This window comes from Caenorhabditis briggsae, assembly GCF_000004555.2.
Source record: "Caenorhabditis briggsae complete genome, chrI, whole genome shotgun sequence".
NCBI lineage: Eukaryota > Metazoa > Nematoda > Chromadorea > Rhabditida > Rhabditidae > Caenorhabditis > Caenorhabditis briggsae.
In genome coordinates this window covers 3,402,197-3,422,702 of record NC_013489.2, presented here as the reverse complement: position 1 = coordinate 3,422,702, position 20,506 = coordinate 3,402,197, and the positions used below count along the sequence as shown (strand labels likewise).

Genomic DNA, 20,506 nt, shown 5'->3' with positions numbered 1-20,506 from the left:
AATTTCGCACAGGGGAGATCCGGTTGAAAGATGCCAACGGCCCAGTGAGTTGGATCTCGATCAATTGCTAAAAGTAGTGAGGGCAGATCTATTGCGAACCACTCGTAAAATGTCAAAAGCATTGTCCGTTAGTCAACTAAGTATTGTGAACGGAGTCTCTTGGCAACTTCAAGAACTAGGTCGATTCATACCCCATGTTTCGAAGGACTACAATATGGATTTAAATGTGGACATAAGCATTAAAAAAGTTGAATTTGACAGTCAAATCAAAACGAGGGGAAAAAACCAAAACTCGCTCCCAGCGCGACACTGCGAGACCACCCCTGACTAAAGGGATCAGCCAAAAATTCATATCGTTTGTCTGAACTATTCTTTTGCACCCGTCGCATTTTACGGACCTTGCCCTTTCAGAAAACTATTTGTTTGGGACTCTATAACGTCATCTTGATAGAAAAAACTTCAATTGAAAAGATGACACAAAAAAGGAGTTAGCCCAGTTTTTCAATCTCAGACATCTTCGTTCTAGGCCAATGGAATCAAGAAATTACCAGAGCGTTGCCAAGCAATTATCGATGCTTATGGATGTTACTTTCATTGATCTTGTCCCCCCCCCCCCCCGCTTCAAGGAGAATCTGATTAAAAATTATGCCAGCCTTTTTTGACCCAAATTGGAAACCTATTTAGGTCCTCAGCAAAAACAAAAAACAGATTCGGAAAGGCCGTGTCCTCAGCTTTCGAATGATATAAGTCTCGATCCGAAACTCTAACCTAACACTCTAACCTAAAAGTTCACAACCTTCCCTAGTAAGCTTCGAACCAGTAAAAAGCTAGATTGAATTGCGCAGAAGGCGCACCAGCTTGCTGGTATTGTAATAAACATTTTATTAGTGGATAAAACTTTCACATCTCTCATAGGAAGCGATATAACTGAACTGAAAATGCACTGGGCTTCTGTTAGAGCCTTCACGGTATACTGTAGATTTCCAATACTTCCAGATATAGTCCCCTTTGGCATTTTCCCTTATCTTTCAAAATTTTAAGTTCTAAAAGTCCCTCATCCCAGAAGTATTTATTTTTCTCGGTCAGTAGTTCAAACCAGGTAGTATAGAGGTTTCTCGCAAAAAATAAAAGATAAAAGGTCAATATTTGAGCTGTTCGCTGTCTGTCTCTTCTTTTTCTCGTTTTTTGCATCTCAATCCAAAAACATGACATTGTATTTGTTCTACACGGTATTCCTAAAACTTGGCTTTCTTTTTTGTTATTCGGATGTTTTTCTTTTGGATCTTTGATTCCAAAATAATTGATACCAATAACGATGCAAATTCTGGAGCATAGTTTTTTTGTAGATCAGAAACTATTTATGAAAATTATTCTCAAAATAGCTTCTGGTACATATGAAATAATAACCATCAAATGTTCTGCTTGATTTTCCCAAATTTTCGTACTCATGACTCTCGCGCTAAAAAATTATTTAGATCTGAAAAACGAAGATCTATGAAATTTTTTGTTGAAAATGTGGCACATTTTCAGGTATTAGGTTGGCGGGAAAGTCTTTGTCACTTTTTCAATAGTTTATTTCTCAAAGAAAAAATAACCGAATAATTAATTATATTGTCCATCATTATCAACAACATGTCTCCAACGTTCCCTCAATTTATGGATTCCATTGCGGTAGAATCCAGCCGGGCGTGAGGCAAAGTATTGTTTGAGTGCCGCTTCGACCGCTCCACGGGAATTGAAGCTTCTTCCTTCGAAGGCACGTGTCATATCGCCAAATAACCAATAGTCGGAAGGAGCAAGATCAGGAGAATACGGGGGGTGAGGGAGAACATTCCATCCATATCCCATCAGCTCCTGCTTCACTTGTTTCGAAACATGTGGGCGAGCGTTATCATGTTGATAGTACACTTTCTTGTCTTTCAGGGCCGAACGGTCGACTGCTTTCTTGAGGTTTCGTAGTTGAGTAGTGTAGAGGTCTCCAGTTATTGTTTTGCCCTCGGGCAGAAGTTCCCAGTAGATGGGGCCGTCCACTCCCCACCACACAGAGAGCATAACTTTTTTCGGATGAAGGTCGGGTTTGGGGACATCCTGTGGGCTCTCTCCTTCTCCAACCCACTGGGATTTCCTGTGGTGATTATCGTAGAAGACCCACTTCTCATCTCCGGTTATTAGCCGGTCCAGCCATTGATCGCCCGCGTGGAGAGTGAGAAGAGTAATCGAATCGTCGACTCGGCGGTCAAGGTTGGCTTGAGTCAGGTGATGAGGTATGAATCGACCAAAAAGTTTTCTCATTCCAAGAGACTTCAAACCTTCAAGGACTGTGCTATGGTGAACTCCGAATGTGACAGCTAGTTCACGGCTAGATTGAAATGGATCCGATTGCAATGCGTCTTCAGCTTGTCCAAATCCAACTCACGGGGTCTCCCAGAGCGATCCTTTTCATCGAGCGAGGAGTCATCTTTTTCGAAACGATGGAACCAATTGCGAATAGTATTGTAGTGAGGGGCATGTGTGTTGTACACATTCTTCAAGAAAGTTTCCGAATCCTTCATCGTGGTGTGAGATAGGAAGAGGTAAATCAAAACATGTCTGATGTGAATAGCAGTGGGAACAAACATATCGTTTCAATTACAGATGAGGAGCAGGGAAGGAGATGGGGACTTGTTTATATGGAAGGTTCTTATCACCTTGTTATTCACTAGAGTCGATATCATACACAGCCTCCATATACGAGAACAGTGATTAAACAAACAGAGTGACAAAGACTTTCCCGCCAACCTAATACTTATAGTTAGGGTAAAAAACATATTCGTACACTAGCTATAGTACCAGTCAATCAAATATACAAAAACGTATGTTTCAGTTTATTTTCGGTCATTTTTAGGCATTTTCAGGAGGTTGGATCTCGGCTGTCTAGTTTCCGATCAGTTTGAAAACTTTGGAGGTCATAAAACAGACAGACGGAAAAATTTGCATTCACAGAATTTTTCGACAATTTCTAGTTTTTCAACTATTTTCCGAATTCTGAAAGACACCCCTTTTTGGCTCGTTTTTGTACTGGAAACCTGAAAATAACATGTGTCTTCCAATTATTGGCAAATAGCTGAAAAACTAGAAAATGTAAAAAATTTATGTGAACGCAAAGTTTTCATCTAGGTCTGTTTTACACCCTCCAAAATTTTCACAGTGATAGGAAACTTGATAGTCACGCTCCAGACTCTTAGAATGCTCAACTGAAAAATAGATTTTCATATATATATATACCGTAAAATCTGTATTAATATTGCATGCAAATCTATTGTTCAAATCACCTCAAGGGGTGCAACTCTATTAGAGGGGCAATTCAAATAGAGGCTGAAATTCTATTTTTCAAACTACAATTTGAGGTTAAAATTTTGAAAATAAAACAGTTTTATTATGAAAATAAACAAAAAAAGTAACAAATTGAAAAAAACAATAAGAAAAGTATCGCATATTAAAAAAATAAAAATAAAAAAAATCGAGGCGTCACTGTCATAGTTATTGTCTTCTTCTTCGGCATGGTTCACTTCTCCATCGTCTTCCTCAATTTCAATATCTCCCAAAATCTCCTGAATTTCTTCCATATCTCGTTCTGCTCGTCTTGTCTTCAATAACTGTACGCATTCTGGAATTTCTCCATCTTTCTTGAAACAATGAATTACCTCATCATCTTCGCCGTTTTTTCCATTTTTTAATCCGCATCCTGTGAAATCCTTCGAAAAACAACTGTGCAATAGTTCGTCACGGTGTCACAGACTAAAAATTGTACAGTACTCCCGGCGGAGCCGCAATACTGCTGCAGATGCAATTGTATTACGGGGGCAATTCAATTAAAGGCTGCAAGTATATTTTTCAAGTGCCCTCAAGGGGTGCATGTCTATTAGAAGGGCAATTCAAATAGAGGCACAATATTAATACAGATTTTACGGTATATCTTATTGACCGGTACTGTCTACCTAAATTAACCAGTTCTTCTTCCATTCCCATATAAAACCGTTTTCTTCAGTTCCTCATAAATTTCTTCTCATAATCATTTTTCCAATTGGTCTCCTGAAATAATTGAAAAATGTAATGTTTACTCTCTTTCTTTCTCTTTTCACTCATAAACAAAATGTAGCTTCTGACTCCCCAATTGGAAGCAATTCATAACTAATTCCATCGTTGTCCTCTTCAAAATTGTCATTTGTCGCAAACATTTTTGGCAACAATTTCCAAATTTTCCTTGTTAATTTTTTTGTTAGTCCTATCGACTCCCAAAATGAGGCATTGTAAATAACGTGAAAGAGGAAAGTGACTGTAGATGAAATTGGGCGGAACAAGAGATATGCAAAAATGCTCATTGGACGGGCAGAAGATAAGGTGAGATTTAGACTACATATCCCCACTTTTTTTAAACCACGGCCAAATCCTTTTTTGTTTAAGGTTGAGGGCCATTTTTAGAAACCAATTTATATTGCTAGGGAACTATCTGGAGTCGTCTCCAAGTTGTGAATCATTAGAAAGCCCATACAATTTCATTTCGGAATGTGTTTTCTGTTTTTGCTGAACGGTCGTGAGCTCCTCATCTAGATTCGTAATCTAACCATTTGACGACTTCTTTTTTGACATCATCTGTGATAGAACCTCAGCTTAAAGTCCCATGATTTTTAGAAAACAATCTGAAAAAAAAATTTTATAAAAAAAAAAGAAAATTAAAAAAAACAAAAATGTCAAAAAGGATCATTTTTATAATTTCAAGGAACTGAAAATTGGTTGGGAAATGATAAGAAAATATAGTTTAATTATAGTAAAAATTAAATCAAAAAATCCAAAAACATGAAATCAAAAAATTTAAAAAACAAAAATCATGAAATCCGAAAACTGGAATCTTAAATTTTGAAAAAATCTAGATTTCGGATTCCACGGAATTACAGTAACCCTTCAATCTCTAAAACTACAGTGATCCATAATTTCATACTACATTAACTCCTCAATTTTTTAATTTCCGGTAGCAGTGTTTTGAAAACATACAGTAATCAAAAATTTCAAGTAGATACCGTAACTCCTCAATTTTCAAAAATACAGTACAGAATTTCGTCAAACTACAGTAATCTGAAATTCCACAAAGTTACAGTAATCTCGAATATCACGAAACTACTGTAACCCTCAATTTTCAACAACGACAGCAATCCAAGGTTTGACAAAATAGTTTATGAATTTTCGGACTACTGCAGTTTTATGAAATTAGGGACTACTGTAAACTACTGTAATCCGAAATTTCATAAAACTACTGTAATCCAGAATTTCAATCCTAAAATTTTGGGAATTTTCAACAACAAAAAAACCAAAAAATCCAGGAAATATCATTTATTTTTGAACATTTTTCTAATTTTATCATTTTTAAACTTTATTCTTTCAAACTCTGTTTTTGAAAACCAGATCTGTAATTTCTTTTTTAGACTTTCAGAGAAAAACCGACGACCCAAAACTAGGAAAACAAGGACAACGGACAAAATTTTTCAAAATGAGCGTGTATCTTCGAAAAAAGTAATTGACAGGAGCGAATTAACGATGAAAAAGGAAAATGAGCTCATCCACCGTTTTATCTGCCTTCCCAGGCAGAAATTTTCAATCAACAATTTTTTGGTAAATGGAAGGACAGAAGAACCTTCAACAGACAGAAAAAATTTCAACGGACAGCGGACAACCTAAAAATGGCCGGACAACGGACTGTCCGCGCATCTCTGATTGACACCTGAAACCACAAACGACAGCGGAAGGAGGAAGGAAAAAAAGCGCAAGAAAAAGACAAGTTCACGAGTTTCCCAAATCTGTCTGTTGATAGTATCCTACATCCTTTGATCCGTGGCATTCACTGAAAATTTGAATTTTTTGAAATTTTTTATTATTTGTTACCTTATCTTGAAAATGTTCTTCCTCCTTTGAACTGATGTCGGTTCTGAAGCTGCTACTGACTGGTCCGTGGCATTTTACTAAAAATTTGATTTTTTAAAATAATCTTTTTTTGAAAAATGTGTTACCTGATCTCTTTTTCCCCCTTTGGATTGATTTTTGTCCTCAATCTGCTGCTAATGACGGAGTGGAGTGTTTTCTTGGTGAACTTGGCCCCAAGAGCGCTCCGCAGAACAAAAACGCGGCAACTTGAGTTTTCGGGCTGTGAAAGAGTAAATTTAGGCTTCTCGTGTGGAAAATAGAGTGCAATTCAGGGAATTTAGTTAAACTTTAATTTTTTAAAAATTTCGAAAAAAACAATTCTAATTTTTTAAAAATTATTATTTTCAAATTTTAGAAATTTCTCCTAAAAACCGCAATTTTCACCTGTGATATCGTTTCCCATTCCTTTTTGTTGTCACGATCTTCCAACAGAAGTTGTTGCCCTCGAAACTTCGCACTAAATTCAAAAAGTGTTATTTCACTTTTTTAAAATTTCTCACCTATCACATTCCAATTCCTGTTTACATCCCGATCCTCCAAATCCACTGTCCAAAAGTTGCCTCGAACTAAATTAAAAATTTTACTCAAAATTATATTTTTAATTTCTCACCTGCCAAATCGTTTCCAATTCCTTTTTGTGGTCTCCCGGTCCTCCGAATCCACTGTCCAGAAGTTGCTTCGAACTAAATTTCAAAATTATTTTTTTAATATTTTTGTTTAATTTCTCACCCATTCCATTGGTTTCGATTCCATTTGCTATCCCGATCCTCTGAAATCGCTCCCCAACTGTTGCCAAACTGTTGCCCAATACCTAAATCCCCTGGAAAATCCTGGAACTTGAACGTTGGAAAAACTGAGTACTGATTTTATTCCCATCTCTTCTGAATCTTTTTTATTTTTCAGCCCTATTAAGGGGCTTCACGGAGGTTAAATTCTAAAACTTTCAAAAATTCCGAAACTGAATTCACGCAAATTTTTTCAAAAAATAAAAAAGCCCCAAAAAATTATTTTCTTTAAAAGTATGCAAAATACATGGATATCATATGGATGTTTGGATTCTCTCCAAATCAGAAAATAAACAATTATTGTATTTCCAAAAAGTCTTGTATCGGTTTTCCTTGGATCCTGAATTCCATGAACGTTTTCAAAGCCTCCGACTATTTTTCCGCTGAATTTTTTTTAAATTTATTGGAAATTTCTGGAACCCACAAGTATTCTCTATCAGCTTCGTCTTCTGTTTTAATTTTTAGAATCCAATTTTTCGAAAAAAAAATCTTTTTTTGAAAGCAAAATTTGGACTTGGTTGAGGGACGTACATTCGGGACTCGTCAGTGGCTTTTACATATTTTAGGAATTGCTGAAATTTTCAAAAATTCAGAACTTTCCAGAAAATCTTTTTTTCTCACCTCCGCTTCACTGCTTCTACCGTAATCCTCAAAGAGCAAATAAATCCATTGCCCCAATTTTTTCCAAATCCCCCCCTCTCTCTCTCTCTCTCTCTCGTTTTTCCACTCTTAAATCCTGCATCCATAATTTATAGGCAGCAGCACAAGCATCCTCGTCTCTTCCGTTTCTTTCAGTAATCCTTTCCATTCCAAATCTGAAAAAAAATTTATGACGAATCCCTTTTTCCTGTGGCTTGTTTTCCGGTCAAGTCTTCCTCATCATCTTCCCAAATATCCTGATTTAATCCATTAGAGTTAAATATTTATATTTGTGTTTTTATATATAACTTTCAGAAAAATTCAAATCCCGAAAAGCTTGCTCCTGTCACTTTTACAGTAATAAGATATACAAAAACATTGGTCATTTTGTCGCGCCCCCTACGGGAGCACGACCTTAGTAGGAGCTTTCGTCGGTGCTTTTGTGAAGTTGCTGAGAAAGTAGACACTAACAAGAGTCTCTAAACATGTTACAAATGTATCCTGTCAGTCTGACAGACAGTCCAACCCTATTTCTTCGTTGAACCTCATAAATAGGGTTTTTTCGTCTCCTCCCAGTGTCGCGCCCCCTACGGGACCGCGACCGGATATATTTGTGGCCCATAAGCTCTTGTGTGATAGAGCTTACGGACTCACACTTGCCAAGCTCTACAGTCACTCATTGCACCAAGGAAACGCCTCTAGACGTGCCAAGCTGCCCACAGGATTCTGCGTCTCTCACCACCGCGTACTCTCTCGCCCACCAGGAGATGCGCTCCACTGAGACTGCTCTACAGGACCAGCGCCAAAGGAGGAACACCAACCGCCAACGAGGAGCAGACAACTCTCTCTAATTACCACACTCTCTCCCCTCCTTGTCTCTGCGTCTCTCACATATCTAATCACTGTTCAATTGTCATCCTGTTCTAGTCAGAGATCTTCCATCCTGAAGCCATGTAGGACGGTTGCTCCCTTCCACGCTCCTATGAGTACCCCCATTCACTAATGTACATATCCTGTGTTCAGCTTGTACATAATAAACCCATTGTGAATCAATCCTCGTCTTACTTCACCTCACTACGTCAGCTATTTTTCAAAAAAAAAATTTTCCTTTGGACCCCCTTTGGAAATTTTCACAATTTTTTGAAAAATTTTCAAATGTGCTAAAATGATTTCTAAACGTAAAGAACCGATAAAATTAGTCTTTTCATGAAATTTGGTATTCTAAATATTTCTGGAAATCACAAATACGTGCTTTCTTTCAAAACTTTAATGAATCGTAGGCCTTCGGTAATCACCCAGTAGCACTCAAATCTTGTAAAAACATAGGTTTACATAATTTCTGACTAATTTATTACTGTTTCGCATCCAAACTGAGCAAATCTGGGTGGTTCTGACTAACGATTTGATTAAGGATGGTTTTCCAGCAGTTCTTCAAGAAAATTTCAAAATGATTTCTTGGGTTTTTTTTGAAACAAGTCAAAAAAAATTGTTTTTTTCAAAATTAATAAAAATCTGAATGGAAATCTTTTCAAGGTTTTGACACACTTTGAGATTTCCAGCAAGATCAGAAAAAAAGCAGAAAACAAATCGGGAAAAGAGGGATCGAACTAACCCTTGTCAGTTACCACCATCCCTCTTCACCACTACACAGGTATCACACACATCGCCCACCCACCTAGAATCTATCTAGGATACACGCGCATTCGGAACACTCGATTCAGCCTCTCCCGCATCGCACACATATGAGACTCATCGCAGCTCGTTGTTCGCGATATGTGTCAAACGGACTTCTAGAGGATCGCATATGGATCGGGTCCTTTATGCGCATCATCGCCCAGGAACTGTGTACACCACACTCGCTGTTCCTCACTGCTTTCACAATTTGTATAAGAAAGGGGGAGATCGCGCTGAGAGGTGAAATTTCAGACGCGTTTTTTCAGCTTCTAGGTACCGAGGGGCACGAAAAAAAGTCGTCTCGTTATTAACCATGTCCGAAGGTATATGTGTACCAGTTTTCAAGAAATTCTCAACCACTGTCTGAAAACACTTCCCTTGTCAATCCCAAACCGCGACACATTTTAACTATTTTCAAGAGTCTGGATCATGGCTTTCAAGTTTCCGATCATTTTGAATTTTTTTGAGCATGGAAAACAGATCTAGATTGAAAAACTTGCATTTACAGAATTTTATTAAAAATCCTAGTTTTCCAGCTATTCGACGATTTCTGAAAGACACATTTTTAACCTGTTTTTGCAGTGAAAACGGAAAAAAAAGTTTTTAATCTAGGTATGTTTCAAACCGTGACAGTCGAGCTCCAGAAGCCTGAAAATGGTTAAAAAATTAACTGAAAATATGTTTTTGTATAACTTATTTATAGATACTGTCCCTTTAAAAAACGTTGTTTTATTCTGAAAATACTTTTGACCTGATTTTCAAATCCCGAATAGCTAGGTCCAGCCAATTATTTGGAAATTATCAATCTGGAAACTTTAAATCAGCTATTAAAATCTAAGTTTCAGAAAAATCCATATTCGAAAATCATTTTAAGCTAATAGTCCCCGAAAAAACATTCTTTAATCCAGAAAAAGAGCACCCACCGGGCACAGAAAAAAACGAATAGAGAGGAGCAATTTATCTTTATACACACACATTTCATCTCATCCTTTCCGTTTTTATGTATAGAAATGCACAGAGAGAGAGAGAGGTCCTGGGGCACCCATATAGCCGCCCATTTTTTCTCTATTTCTCTTTTTGGACCTTGTCGCTTTGGAGCAAAAAAGAAGAAGAAGAAGAAGCTCCCGTTTGGTTGTAAGCCATGATGTGTGAGCAGCAATGTAGGACTCTGCTCCTGTCGAAACGAAGAAGAAGAAGAAGACGACACACTTTCTATCTCTTCTTCTTCTTTTTTTTTCGTTTTCATCCATGTTTTTCCTTCCCGCTGTCTTTTTTTTCATCCTACAACACACACTCCAACGTCTTCTTCTTTTTCTTCTTCTTTCGGTCTTCTTCTATCACTTTGAGTATATCCTCATATCCCATCCTTTCCCCTTTTTTTCACCCCATACGTCCGTCCTTTTTTATGTTGTCTCATCATTTTTTTTTAATATCTGTACGCTACTTTTATCAAATCAAATTTTTTGGCGTAACTCAGATTTAGAATAGGAGATTTTGGAAATCCCAAAAAGTTAGTTGACTATGATCTTGAGAATGCAAAATTTCAGAAATTATAATTATAGAAAAATGCAAAAGACCGATAATTTCTAAATAGGAACTCCCGGTAACTTTTTTGATTTCTAATGTTTGAGTTTCGGAATATCCTAAAGGTTGGATTTTTTAACTTTTTGGGAGCTTTTTTTTTCATTTTTGGCTTTTCGAGTTTCATGGAAATCTTGAATTTTCCAATCTTCTGATTTTTGTATTTCTTAGAAATTCTGAATTTCTGAAATTCTGAAAATTAAGTTTTCCGACTTCGAGATATCCCCAAATTTTCTTAAACTAAACCGTTCACTCCAAAAAAATTGAAAATCTGAAAATTTCTAAATCGATCTCAAAAAGTTTCATTTTCAGCATTCACTCTTCTCAATTTTCAGTTGGACCCTGTTTTTTAGAAAAGAAAAGGATTTCTCATATTTCATGTCAAAGATTAGAATAAAATCCTTGTTTATTTTCAGATAGAACAATTTTCAAAATTTCGATTTCAATTTCCAAAATCCTAGATTTATGTTTTTAATTCAATTTTGTCTATCTTCCAGTTGTCTTTCTGAAAGTTTTGAATGTTCGGGCAAAATAGAAAAATTCTAGACTCATTTGATCTTCCATCCTTCTTCTGATCCAATAAACTAAAAACTAGACTGAAGGATTTATGGGCCTAAATCTCTATGTGTCGTTCTTCTTCCTTTTACGTATTTTTTGATTTTCTGAGATTTGACAATTTTCATGAGAATTCAATTCTTCAAAATGCTCAATTTCTAATTCAAATAAGTTGTCAGAAAAAAAGTATTTTTCATAGTTTTGATTTTTCAAATTTCGATAATCTCCGTTATAGAAATGCCAATTTTTATATAGGTCTTCTTTTTCTTTTTCCTCTCTTTCCACAAATCAGATATCCCAGAGACGCCTTCTTTTGCTCCGAAATTTCCGTTGCTTTCTTATCAATTTTTTTCGATCTTACAACATCTCAATTAATCATTCGATCCATCCGTTTACGTCACTCTGCCTCCAAAAAAAGGACTAGGGAGAAGTTGTGGTCCCGTCTCTCCCAGAATTCCAAAAAGGTCACTGAGCAGCGAAAAAAGAATAATTTCTAGATGAAAAAACTTCTTCTTCTTTGCCCTAATTGTCCATCCACGTGGAAGCGGATCCTGTTAGATTAGGCTGTGCTCAGTGAGCACAACCTAAGTATTACTCATGTTTTTTAAGACTACAAGTTTATTGAAAAGGAAACATGACAGGGAGTGGAGTCAGATGAAATTCTTGAATTTTTAGGCTTTCCCAAAAATTTTAGAAATTTGGGAACAATCTAACTGTTTCCAACACTGTTCAGGTTCCAAAACCATTAAAGGTGGGGGGACATGAAAAAAATAATGTTCTCGAAATTCCGTTCAAAGATGCCCCTCGAGGAGTTGAACTTGTGAGGACGATGATTGAGGGTGCGGCGCCGCTACCGACTGACCGTCACGGTAGAATGCATACTCTAGCTACAAAAAAACTACGAAAAATCTCCTGTCCCCCCACCTTTAAGAACTTAAAAATTGAGTATTGGGTTTTTCAAAAAACCTTAAAGGAGGTCAGACACCAAAAAAAGCTTTCCTGATATTTTGCATAGAGAACCCCCATGAGTGGTTGAGCTCATGACAGGCAGCTCAGGGGTACAGCGCCGCTACCGGCTGAGCTACGGGGCCGCGAAGGCGCCTGACGACCATATGGGAATATATATATATATATATATATTCCCTACTTTTTCCCGCCTATTTTCCTAACCCCTTCATTTATTTATTCATATACTTTTTTTTTTCTATTTTGTCTCTTTTTTCTTCTTCTTCTTTTTTCCATCATCATTTTTCTGTTTTTGCTCATTTGACCCGTCAGTTTCTTTTCCACATTTTTCTGTTCTGGTGTCTTCCAGTTTTTATGGAACCAAATGAGAGATAATCTGAAAAATTCATGAATTCCAGTTTTTTTCGATATCGAATAATTCCCTTTCAAAAATTAGTGAATCAAAATTTGGATTTCAAAAAACTGTATTTTCGAAAAATCAAATATATATTTTTCCCGTGAAGTTTGAAAAATTCCTGTTTTCGAAGACCTGAAGTTCCTAAATTTAGATTCTCCTCGACTGCAGAATTATGATCATCCGACTATTTCGGTAGTTTTGGTTCCGAAATTTTCATTTTCGAAATTTTTGGATCCCTGAAACTTCCAAATTTAAAAAATGTTTTTCTTTAACTTTTAGAATTTCTAAAATCCTAAAAAAACATTTTTTGGAACATGAAATTCTAAATTTCAGATTCAACTGCTGAATTAATTTTGGCACTTTAATCGTTTTTTGAAAATTTTGAGAACTTCGTAACTTCATTTTTCTGGATAATTTCTCTTCTGTTCTGAAATTTGGAATTTTCTAAACTTTCTAATTGTTTCTTTTTTTATTCCAAATTTTCTAATTGTTCTTAATTTTGGATCGTTTTTTGATTTTTAATTTTTTGATTTTTTGTACCTCTGAAATGCACAATTTTTGAGAAAAAGGACTTTTTAGAATCCCAAGAACCCCCTAAACCAAAAATTTTTGCACCAAAACAATCCTTCAAAAAACTGCTGAAAAAAAAAAGATCGAAATCAGAGAAGCCCTCCACCAGAGCAGAAAAAAGAAAAAAAAAGAAAAAAATACACAAGAGCAGAGAAAAGAGTATTTTGATTTCTTCCATATAGATCAAATTTCACATTTCTCGCCAGTTTTTTTTTTGATTTCTCATCTGAATTTTTTTCCTTCTTTCCCTCTTCCCACCCACAATTTCCTTCTTCTTCTTCCCCAATATTTTTCATTTCTCCAAAAAAAAAAGCCAAAAGAAATTTCCGTCAGTTTCCGGGAAAAAAAACTTGTCGCTTTTTTGTGTCGGTCGAGAGCCCAGGCGCCAAAAAGTTATTGAATTTGCAAAAGAACGTCTTCTGAATTCTCTTCTTTTTCTTCAGAATTTTTTTTCGAAAAAAAAGAACGAAGAAATTGGTTTAAGAAGGAGGATGGAGAGTGAGTGAGTTGAGAAGAAAAAAAAATAACACATTCATCTGAAATTGGAATCGGAAGAAGGGAAAGAAGAAGAAGGAGACAGCTAGTTTTTTTTTGACACATTCTCCTTTTTTTGGTGAATGTGGTGACAGGAAGAGAAGTAAAACTTGATTGCCTTCTTCCCCATTTCTGAGTTATTTTTCGGAAATTTCTTTTATTCTGAATTTTCGAAAAAGAACCGAATTTGAATTTTGGTCATACCGTAAAACCTGCATTAGAAGGGCCCTCACACTATCAATTCTGAGCTCAACTATCTCGGCTCCTATGAGAGATATCGAAAATGTGTCACTGGTGAATGGTTTTGATGTTATGATACAATTTATCAGTTGACATCTTTTTCATACCTTTGACAGGAACCGAGATAAATTGGCTCAAAGTTCAAAGTCCAGGGGTCCTTCTATTACAATTTTTGAGCTTGAATTTTGTAAATACAGTATCTACAAAGCCGGGAAAAAAGCTAGAGCATTTCTTCTAATAGAAGGCCACCCAGACCGTTAACTTTGAACCCATATATCTCGCTTCCTGTAAGAGATATCAACAATTTGTCAACAGATGAATTGTTTATCATAATATCAGCAGTATTTTATCAGTTGACAAATTTTTTATATCTCTTACAGGAATTGATATAATTCAGCTCAACGTGCATGTGTAGGGTGGGCTTCTACTAGAGCATTTATGGTAGTTTTTGAAGCTGTGCATAGAAATTAAAAAATGAAATTTGGTTACTGTAAATCTGACTTTTTTGAAACTTCTATAAAAATTAGCCAAAGATCCATTTTGGCTAGCCGGCCTTTTTTTTCGGGCAAATTCTAGAACGGCCATACCGTTACAAATCTCTTCAGGACTTGGTTTTACAAAAAAAGTTGTCAACTAGGAAAGTGTAGCACTAATTTTGTTTAATTTACTTTGAAATGTTCAAAATGATTGAATACCTTCAACCTAGTTTTTGAGTTCCACCAAGCTCCTGACTCCGCCCATTTTCCCCACCAGATGACTCCTAGACCTTTCTCGTTACCACTCAGTCTATTTTTTTTCCAGTACTGAAGTTTAGAAATTTGCAGTTCAAACTTTTAAAGCTGTTAGACCAAAAATAAACCACTTCTGTTGCCTGCAAATTTGACAGAAAGTCAATCGATCCTTGTTTTCCCCCTGATTAGTAATTTCAGACAAATTTTACTGGATTTTTGTTGTTGTTCCCAAAATGTTTCTCCAACTTGATCAATCACTTTTTTCTTTGTTCCTATTTCGTCTAGACCATTTTTTCCGTTACTGTTTCCCGAAATTCCAAATGATTCAGTTTCTTGGAAAACTTTATTAACTTATATATGTGTTTGTCTGGAAAATACGAAATGTGGGCAGGTGAACTCGGAAAATGTGAAAAGAAGAAAAAAATAAATAGAATTTCCCACCTTGATTAGATTTTGAGATTTTATATATGAGGAATTTCAATATGAGATTTTGTTTTCTAGAGTGTTCTCGTCTTGACTCGTTTAACTTTAAGCCAATTTATCCAGGTTCCTGTGAAAGATATAATAAAGTTGTCAACTGATAAATTGTTTATCATAATATAACATGCATTTTATCAGTTGACACATGTTTGATATCTTCCACAGGAACCGAGATATACAAGCGTACAATCCCATCTATTATTTACCGCTTTTTTTCTTGTTACCGTCTTCGCTCTCATCTTTTTTTTTCAAAATTTCAAGTTTTTCAGCCATTCAATCAACTACACAAAAGCAAAATTGGATAGGATACAAATAATTGGAGAGGTAAGGTTTATAAATATTTCGAAATTACCAAATTTAACTTTGGGACCACCACTCATCCATTAGAAAATGTCCGATTGTTTTGAAATGTCCAGAGTAGATCAAACTTAAATAGCACTTCATTTTTGTAGTTGACGATTTTTTTTGAATTTTGTCTGAAGGAGATAAGCCATGTGGAAGAGCAGGATGTTGGCTGTTTCTTGCTAGATGGCCTATCTCCTTAGATCTAAAAAAGACCTAATCTGAAAAATTTAGAGCAATCCATCATTTCTTAAGTACGTTTTGAAGTGCTCCAAAAACAGAGTTTCAGTTTTGTAGATTCCGAATTTTTAAAAAGATATCTTCAATGAGGTTCCATTTGTTTTTCCAGAACAATTTCTAGAATCCCTGAAAACTCAAAATAGCTGAGACATCTAGGCTTCTTCTGAATCTTCTAGGAGTTTTATAAGTGCTCATCTTGTTCTCCCGAAACTCCAGCATTATTATTATATTGTCTCTTTCTTTCTTCCTTTTTTTCTTTTTTTCATCATCAAAAGACAAAGAGAGAATAGGACACAAAAAAGAGTAGAAGTGAAGAATAAACCAAGCGTGTTGTAGCAAAAAAAAGTGGTGTGGAGACTTATTTTGTGAGTTTCCGGAGTTGTTGTGTTGGGGGAAGGCTGAAGGCAGGAAAGATAGAAGAAGAAGTAGGATAGAGAGAAACGAAGAAGAAGAAGAACAAGTTTTTTTCGCCTATTCCACGTGTATAGAGAGACAGAACCACCAACATCATCACCCTCCAAAGTCCCCCCTCTTTTTTGGTCCCTACTCCGTTTTTTGCGTTTTTTAAAAACCTAGAGGTATCCTTGTTAAGCTCGATAAGGTAACGGTTCTGCTAGATATAGAGCAGTTTCCCCTGAATTCGAAGTTCCTGAAATCGAAGGTCCAGAACTTCAAGAACGTCTTTTTGAGGATACTACCTAGCCAGAGCAAAACTGATTCTGGTTTCTAGAAAGCTTGCCAGAGATTTCCAGAATCCGGATTCCGAGATTTTTAAATTTTTGAAATCAGATATCGGGAAGTTTGTTTTGTACTGAATTCTGGATTACGAAAGAGTTGTTTTTTTCAAATTTCAAGTTCTGTTCTTAAAAATTCTTTCCAGACATCTGAAAGTACCGGTACAAGTTGAGGATCTTAACGAGTTACAAGACTAAATTTGTAAAAACTTTTTTATCGTATACCTTAAACCTGTAATAAAAGGGCTCCCACACTGTCAAGGTTGGCCTAAAAAAGGATTTTTCAGTTGAACCTTATCATTTTTAGAAGTCTGAAGCTCGGCTGTCAAGTGTCCCATAACTTTGAAATTTTTGGAGGGTGTAAAACAGATCTAGATTGAAAACATTGCATTCATAGAGTTTGTCCAAGTATTCCTAGTATTTTAGCTATTTGCTGCTTTCTGATAGACACCCGTTTTAATACTGAAAATGTGAAAAAATGGTGTCTTTCAAAAGATTTTTCAAAAACTCTGTGAATGCAAAGTTTTCAATTTAGGTCTGTTTTACACTCTCCGAAATTTTCAATGTGGTTGGAAACTTCACAGCCCAGCCCCAGGCTGATGGAAATGGCCGAAAACCAACTTAAAAATACGTTTATGTACATATGATATGTACATAAACGTATTTTTAAGTTGGTTTTCGACCATTGACTGTTACCGTATGATTCCCAGTCTCAAAGATTTCCAGACATTCAACTAGCTTAAATCTCCGTGTGTCTGGGAAAATCTAGACCAATTATCTTGCGAGGCTGCCTTATTATCACTGGACTGCCTTCCGATTCTTCTCTCCATGTGGACCTATTTTCTAAAATTGCTCTTTTCCTTATTACCCATAATCATCTCAGACAATATTCTGAATGATTTCCGATAGATATCTATCTTCAAGTCGGTAGCCCAATTTTTGTCTGATTGGAGTCTCTTGGTCCCAGATTCCCTTGATTTTTTAATCTAGCTTCTCACAGTTTTTGGACCATTTGATTCGCTCCTCACATTTCCCAAACTTCTAATGGAAACGTTGAGTCACCCCTACTAACTTCTTTCAATCAACTAGCCCCAATAAAAGCAGTGTCCAATCATTGCATTTTTGATTATATTCCGGAAAACGGAAACATTTAATCTATCTCCAATTTTTCCTCTTTTCTCTAGATTCTGACTCAAAAACAATCCTGGGCATTTTAAATCCTTTTTCCTATATCAGTCAAATGGAATAGAAAATGACGTTTTCTGGTTTGAAGAAAAGAGCGTTTTCGGTTTGAAAGGTTGACATGGATTTATGAAAGATCGCCAGAAAAAAGAGGTGGAGCCAAGGATAGCAAGGGATGTACATCAAGCAGTTCTGCTTTTTGAGAATTTAGCGTTTTTTGCAATTAGCAGAGTAAATGTAAAACCTGTAATAGAAGGGCCCCCGCAATGTCAAATTTGAGCTCAATTATCTTGAATTCTGTGCAAAATATCAAAAAAAGTCTCGACTAACAAAATACTTCTTATATGTATTGTGACGAACAATTTATCCGTTGACTACTTTTTAATATCTTGCATTGAGTTCAAGATAATTGAAATCAATCTTGACATGGTGGGTGCCGTACTATTCCAGGTTTTACTACTGTACTGTGATTTGGCAAGGAAAAATTCAAATTTTTAGATCAAAACAATTTTTCAAAAAAAGAATCCCTGTTTTTTTTCGATAAAAAACCGCAAAAAATTTTTTAGAGAACAAATTCACCTGTTTTTGTTTTTCTAAGAAACCATTTTCAGTCTCGCGCCCTTTCTTTTTTCAACCAGTCGACCATATAATGTCACCTGTTCTTCTCCCCTTTCTCCCACATGAAAATTTGATATTCTTTATATCATTTTCTCCATTTTTCTAGTCCTTTAAGAATATTTATTTGTAAAATTTGAAAATCGTTTTTTATTCTATTTTAAATGTGTATTATATTAATCTGAAAAAGCAAAATTTTTTTCAGATTTACCAAACCAAAATCAAGCTCTATTTTGTATATGACAACGTTTTTTATCCCATCCAAATCATTAACTTTGAGCTCAATCGTCTCGTTTCCTATGGCAGATATCAAAAATTTGTCAACTGATAAAATGTTGTTGAAATTATGGAAAATATTTTATTAGTTGACTACTTTTTGATATCTTTTACAGGAATCGAGATAATTGGCCTCAAAGTTGACGGTTTGGTTGTATTAGAGGGAATAGGGTTGGCTCTTCTATATGGCATATCTCTTCTAGACAAAATTTTACAAAAAAGTTGTAAACTGCAAAAATGAATCTACTTTTTTGTTTTATATGCCCTTGAAATTTCAGAATTCTAGAACAGAAACTAGTGACGTTTTCAGACCCCCAAAGATTGCTAGTTTCCTCAAGAAACTACCAAATTGCTCTTTTTGCTAGTTTTCTAACCGAATCAGCACGTTTTTGCTCTTTTGCTGATTCTTTTTTTTCTTTTTCGTCTCAATAAGAAAGTAATCCGGTATCTTTTTCTCTCTATTCCTCTTCAAATAATTCAATCATTTTCTTTTCTTTTTTCGTCCGATAATAAGGCGAAACTCGTATTTGTTCACCCCAAAAAAACGACACACTAAACGGGGCGACGGCGGAAAAGGAAAAATGAACCGATCGTTTTTTTTTCGTTTCGTTTTCCCCCGGTCCACCTACCACTACCCCACCCCAAACACTATGTTTGTCTGCGTCTCTTCTACCAGTCAGTACTGTCTCGATTCTCTCGTCCCGTTCTCCGTCTCCCATTTTGCCTTATTTTCCCTTTTTCACCACGTATATTCTATTTGTATGTCGTCAGGTCATATTGATTATTATATTTTTAATATTATTGAGAATCTTCTGACACACATGACCTAGAAATCTTAGAATTTTATAGAGGCCACAAAGAGCACAAGGGACAGTTGAAGAGATTAGATGAGAAAGGAAATTGAAAAAAATGACAACCCAAAAAAGAAATGAAAACTGGAATAATTTACAATGAACACTCTTCTTTTTTTTTCCGAATTTCAGCAAAAAAGGATATTTAATAAATCAGTAAAATTTTTTACAGAAAACCTCAAACTTCGACGACTCCCAATTTATATAAATCTCCAAAAGCGAATGGAAGGACGCCAACAATCAGTTTGCCAAGATAACTGAAAGAATGGATCGAGCCAAGAAAAAGTGATTTTGAACATTAAAAAAATTCTGGACCCTAAATTTTTTCAGATTCGCATCTGCTATAGATGGGCTTCGATCGCTGCACAATCGGACGGAAATCAATGTTGAGGAGAAGGTTCAATCGGAGCATTGTAGATTTACAAGGGTTCGTTTTTTGCTTTGAAAATTGTTTTCTACAGTACCCCGAAAAAAATTATTTTCAAAAATTGAAAAACCAAAAAACCTGGGTAAAAAATTTGAGCTCAATTATCTCGGTTCTTATTCTAGATATCAGAAATCTGTCAACTAATAAAAAGCTGGTGATATTGTGATAAATATTTTAACAGTTTACAAAATTTTCATATCTTTCCCAGAAATCGAGATAATTGAGCTCAAAGTATCTGGGGTGTCTTCTATAAGAACAATGTCCCAAACTTTAACCAAAATTATCCCGATTCCTGGTAGAACACACAAAAAATTTTCAACTAATGAAATGTTTAAAATTATATCAAAAACATTTTTCAAGTTTTTAAAAGTTTTCAAAATTAATGGTAGTTGAGATAATTAAGCTTTAATTTAATGACACAAAAAAGAAGGAAATTAGGTGAAGGAATTGGTAACTTTAACCCTAGCTATCTCGAATCCAGATACAGTCATCGAAAAAGTTTCGACTAACAAAATTTGTGAAATATTATCTTAAACATTTTATTGGTAGACCACTTTTTAATAAAACTGATAGGAATCGAGATAATTAGTGTTGAGGCTATAATTTTGCTCCTCTAGAAAGCTTTTTGATATTTTTTACAGGATAATTAGGCTTCAAGTTACAGTGCTCCCCTCTCTAGAATTCATATTGCACTCCAATAAGCTAAACTACAGTAACCTGAATAATGTTTAG

The 20,506-nt window shown here is 35.6% G+C and overlaps 1 protein-coding gene across 1 annotated transcript; it reads right to left on the bottom strand.

Moving 5' to 3' along the window:
* Positions 1-6,037: 6,037 nt before the first annotated feature.
* On the bottom strand, positions 6,038-6,688 carry CBG25202 (the record flags this gene model as incomplete). Its single annotated transcript, XM_045242702.1, has 4 exons — positions 6,038-6,175; positions 6,340-6,412; positions 6,566-6,638; positions 6,685-6,688. The coding sequence occupies 4 exons, from the start codon at positions 6,686-6,688 to the stop codon at positions 6,038-6,040; spliced, it is 288 nt and encodes a 95-aa protein (XP_045099602.1).
* Between the last annotated feature and the right edge of the window lie 13,818 nt (positions 6,689-20,506).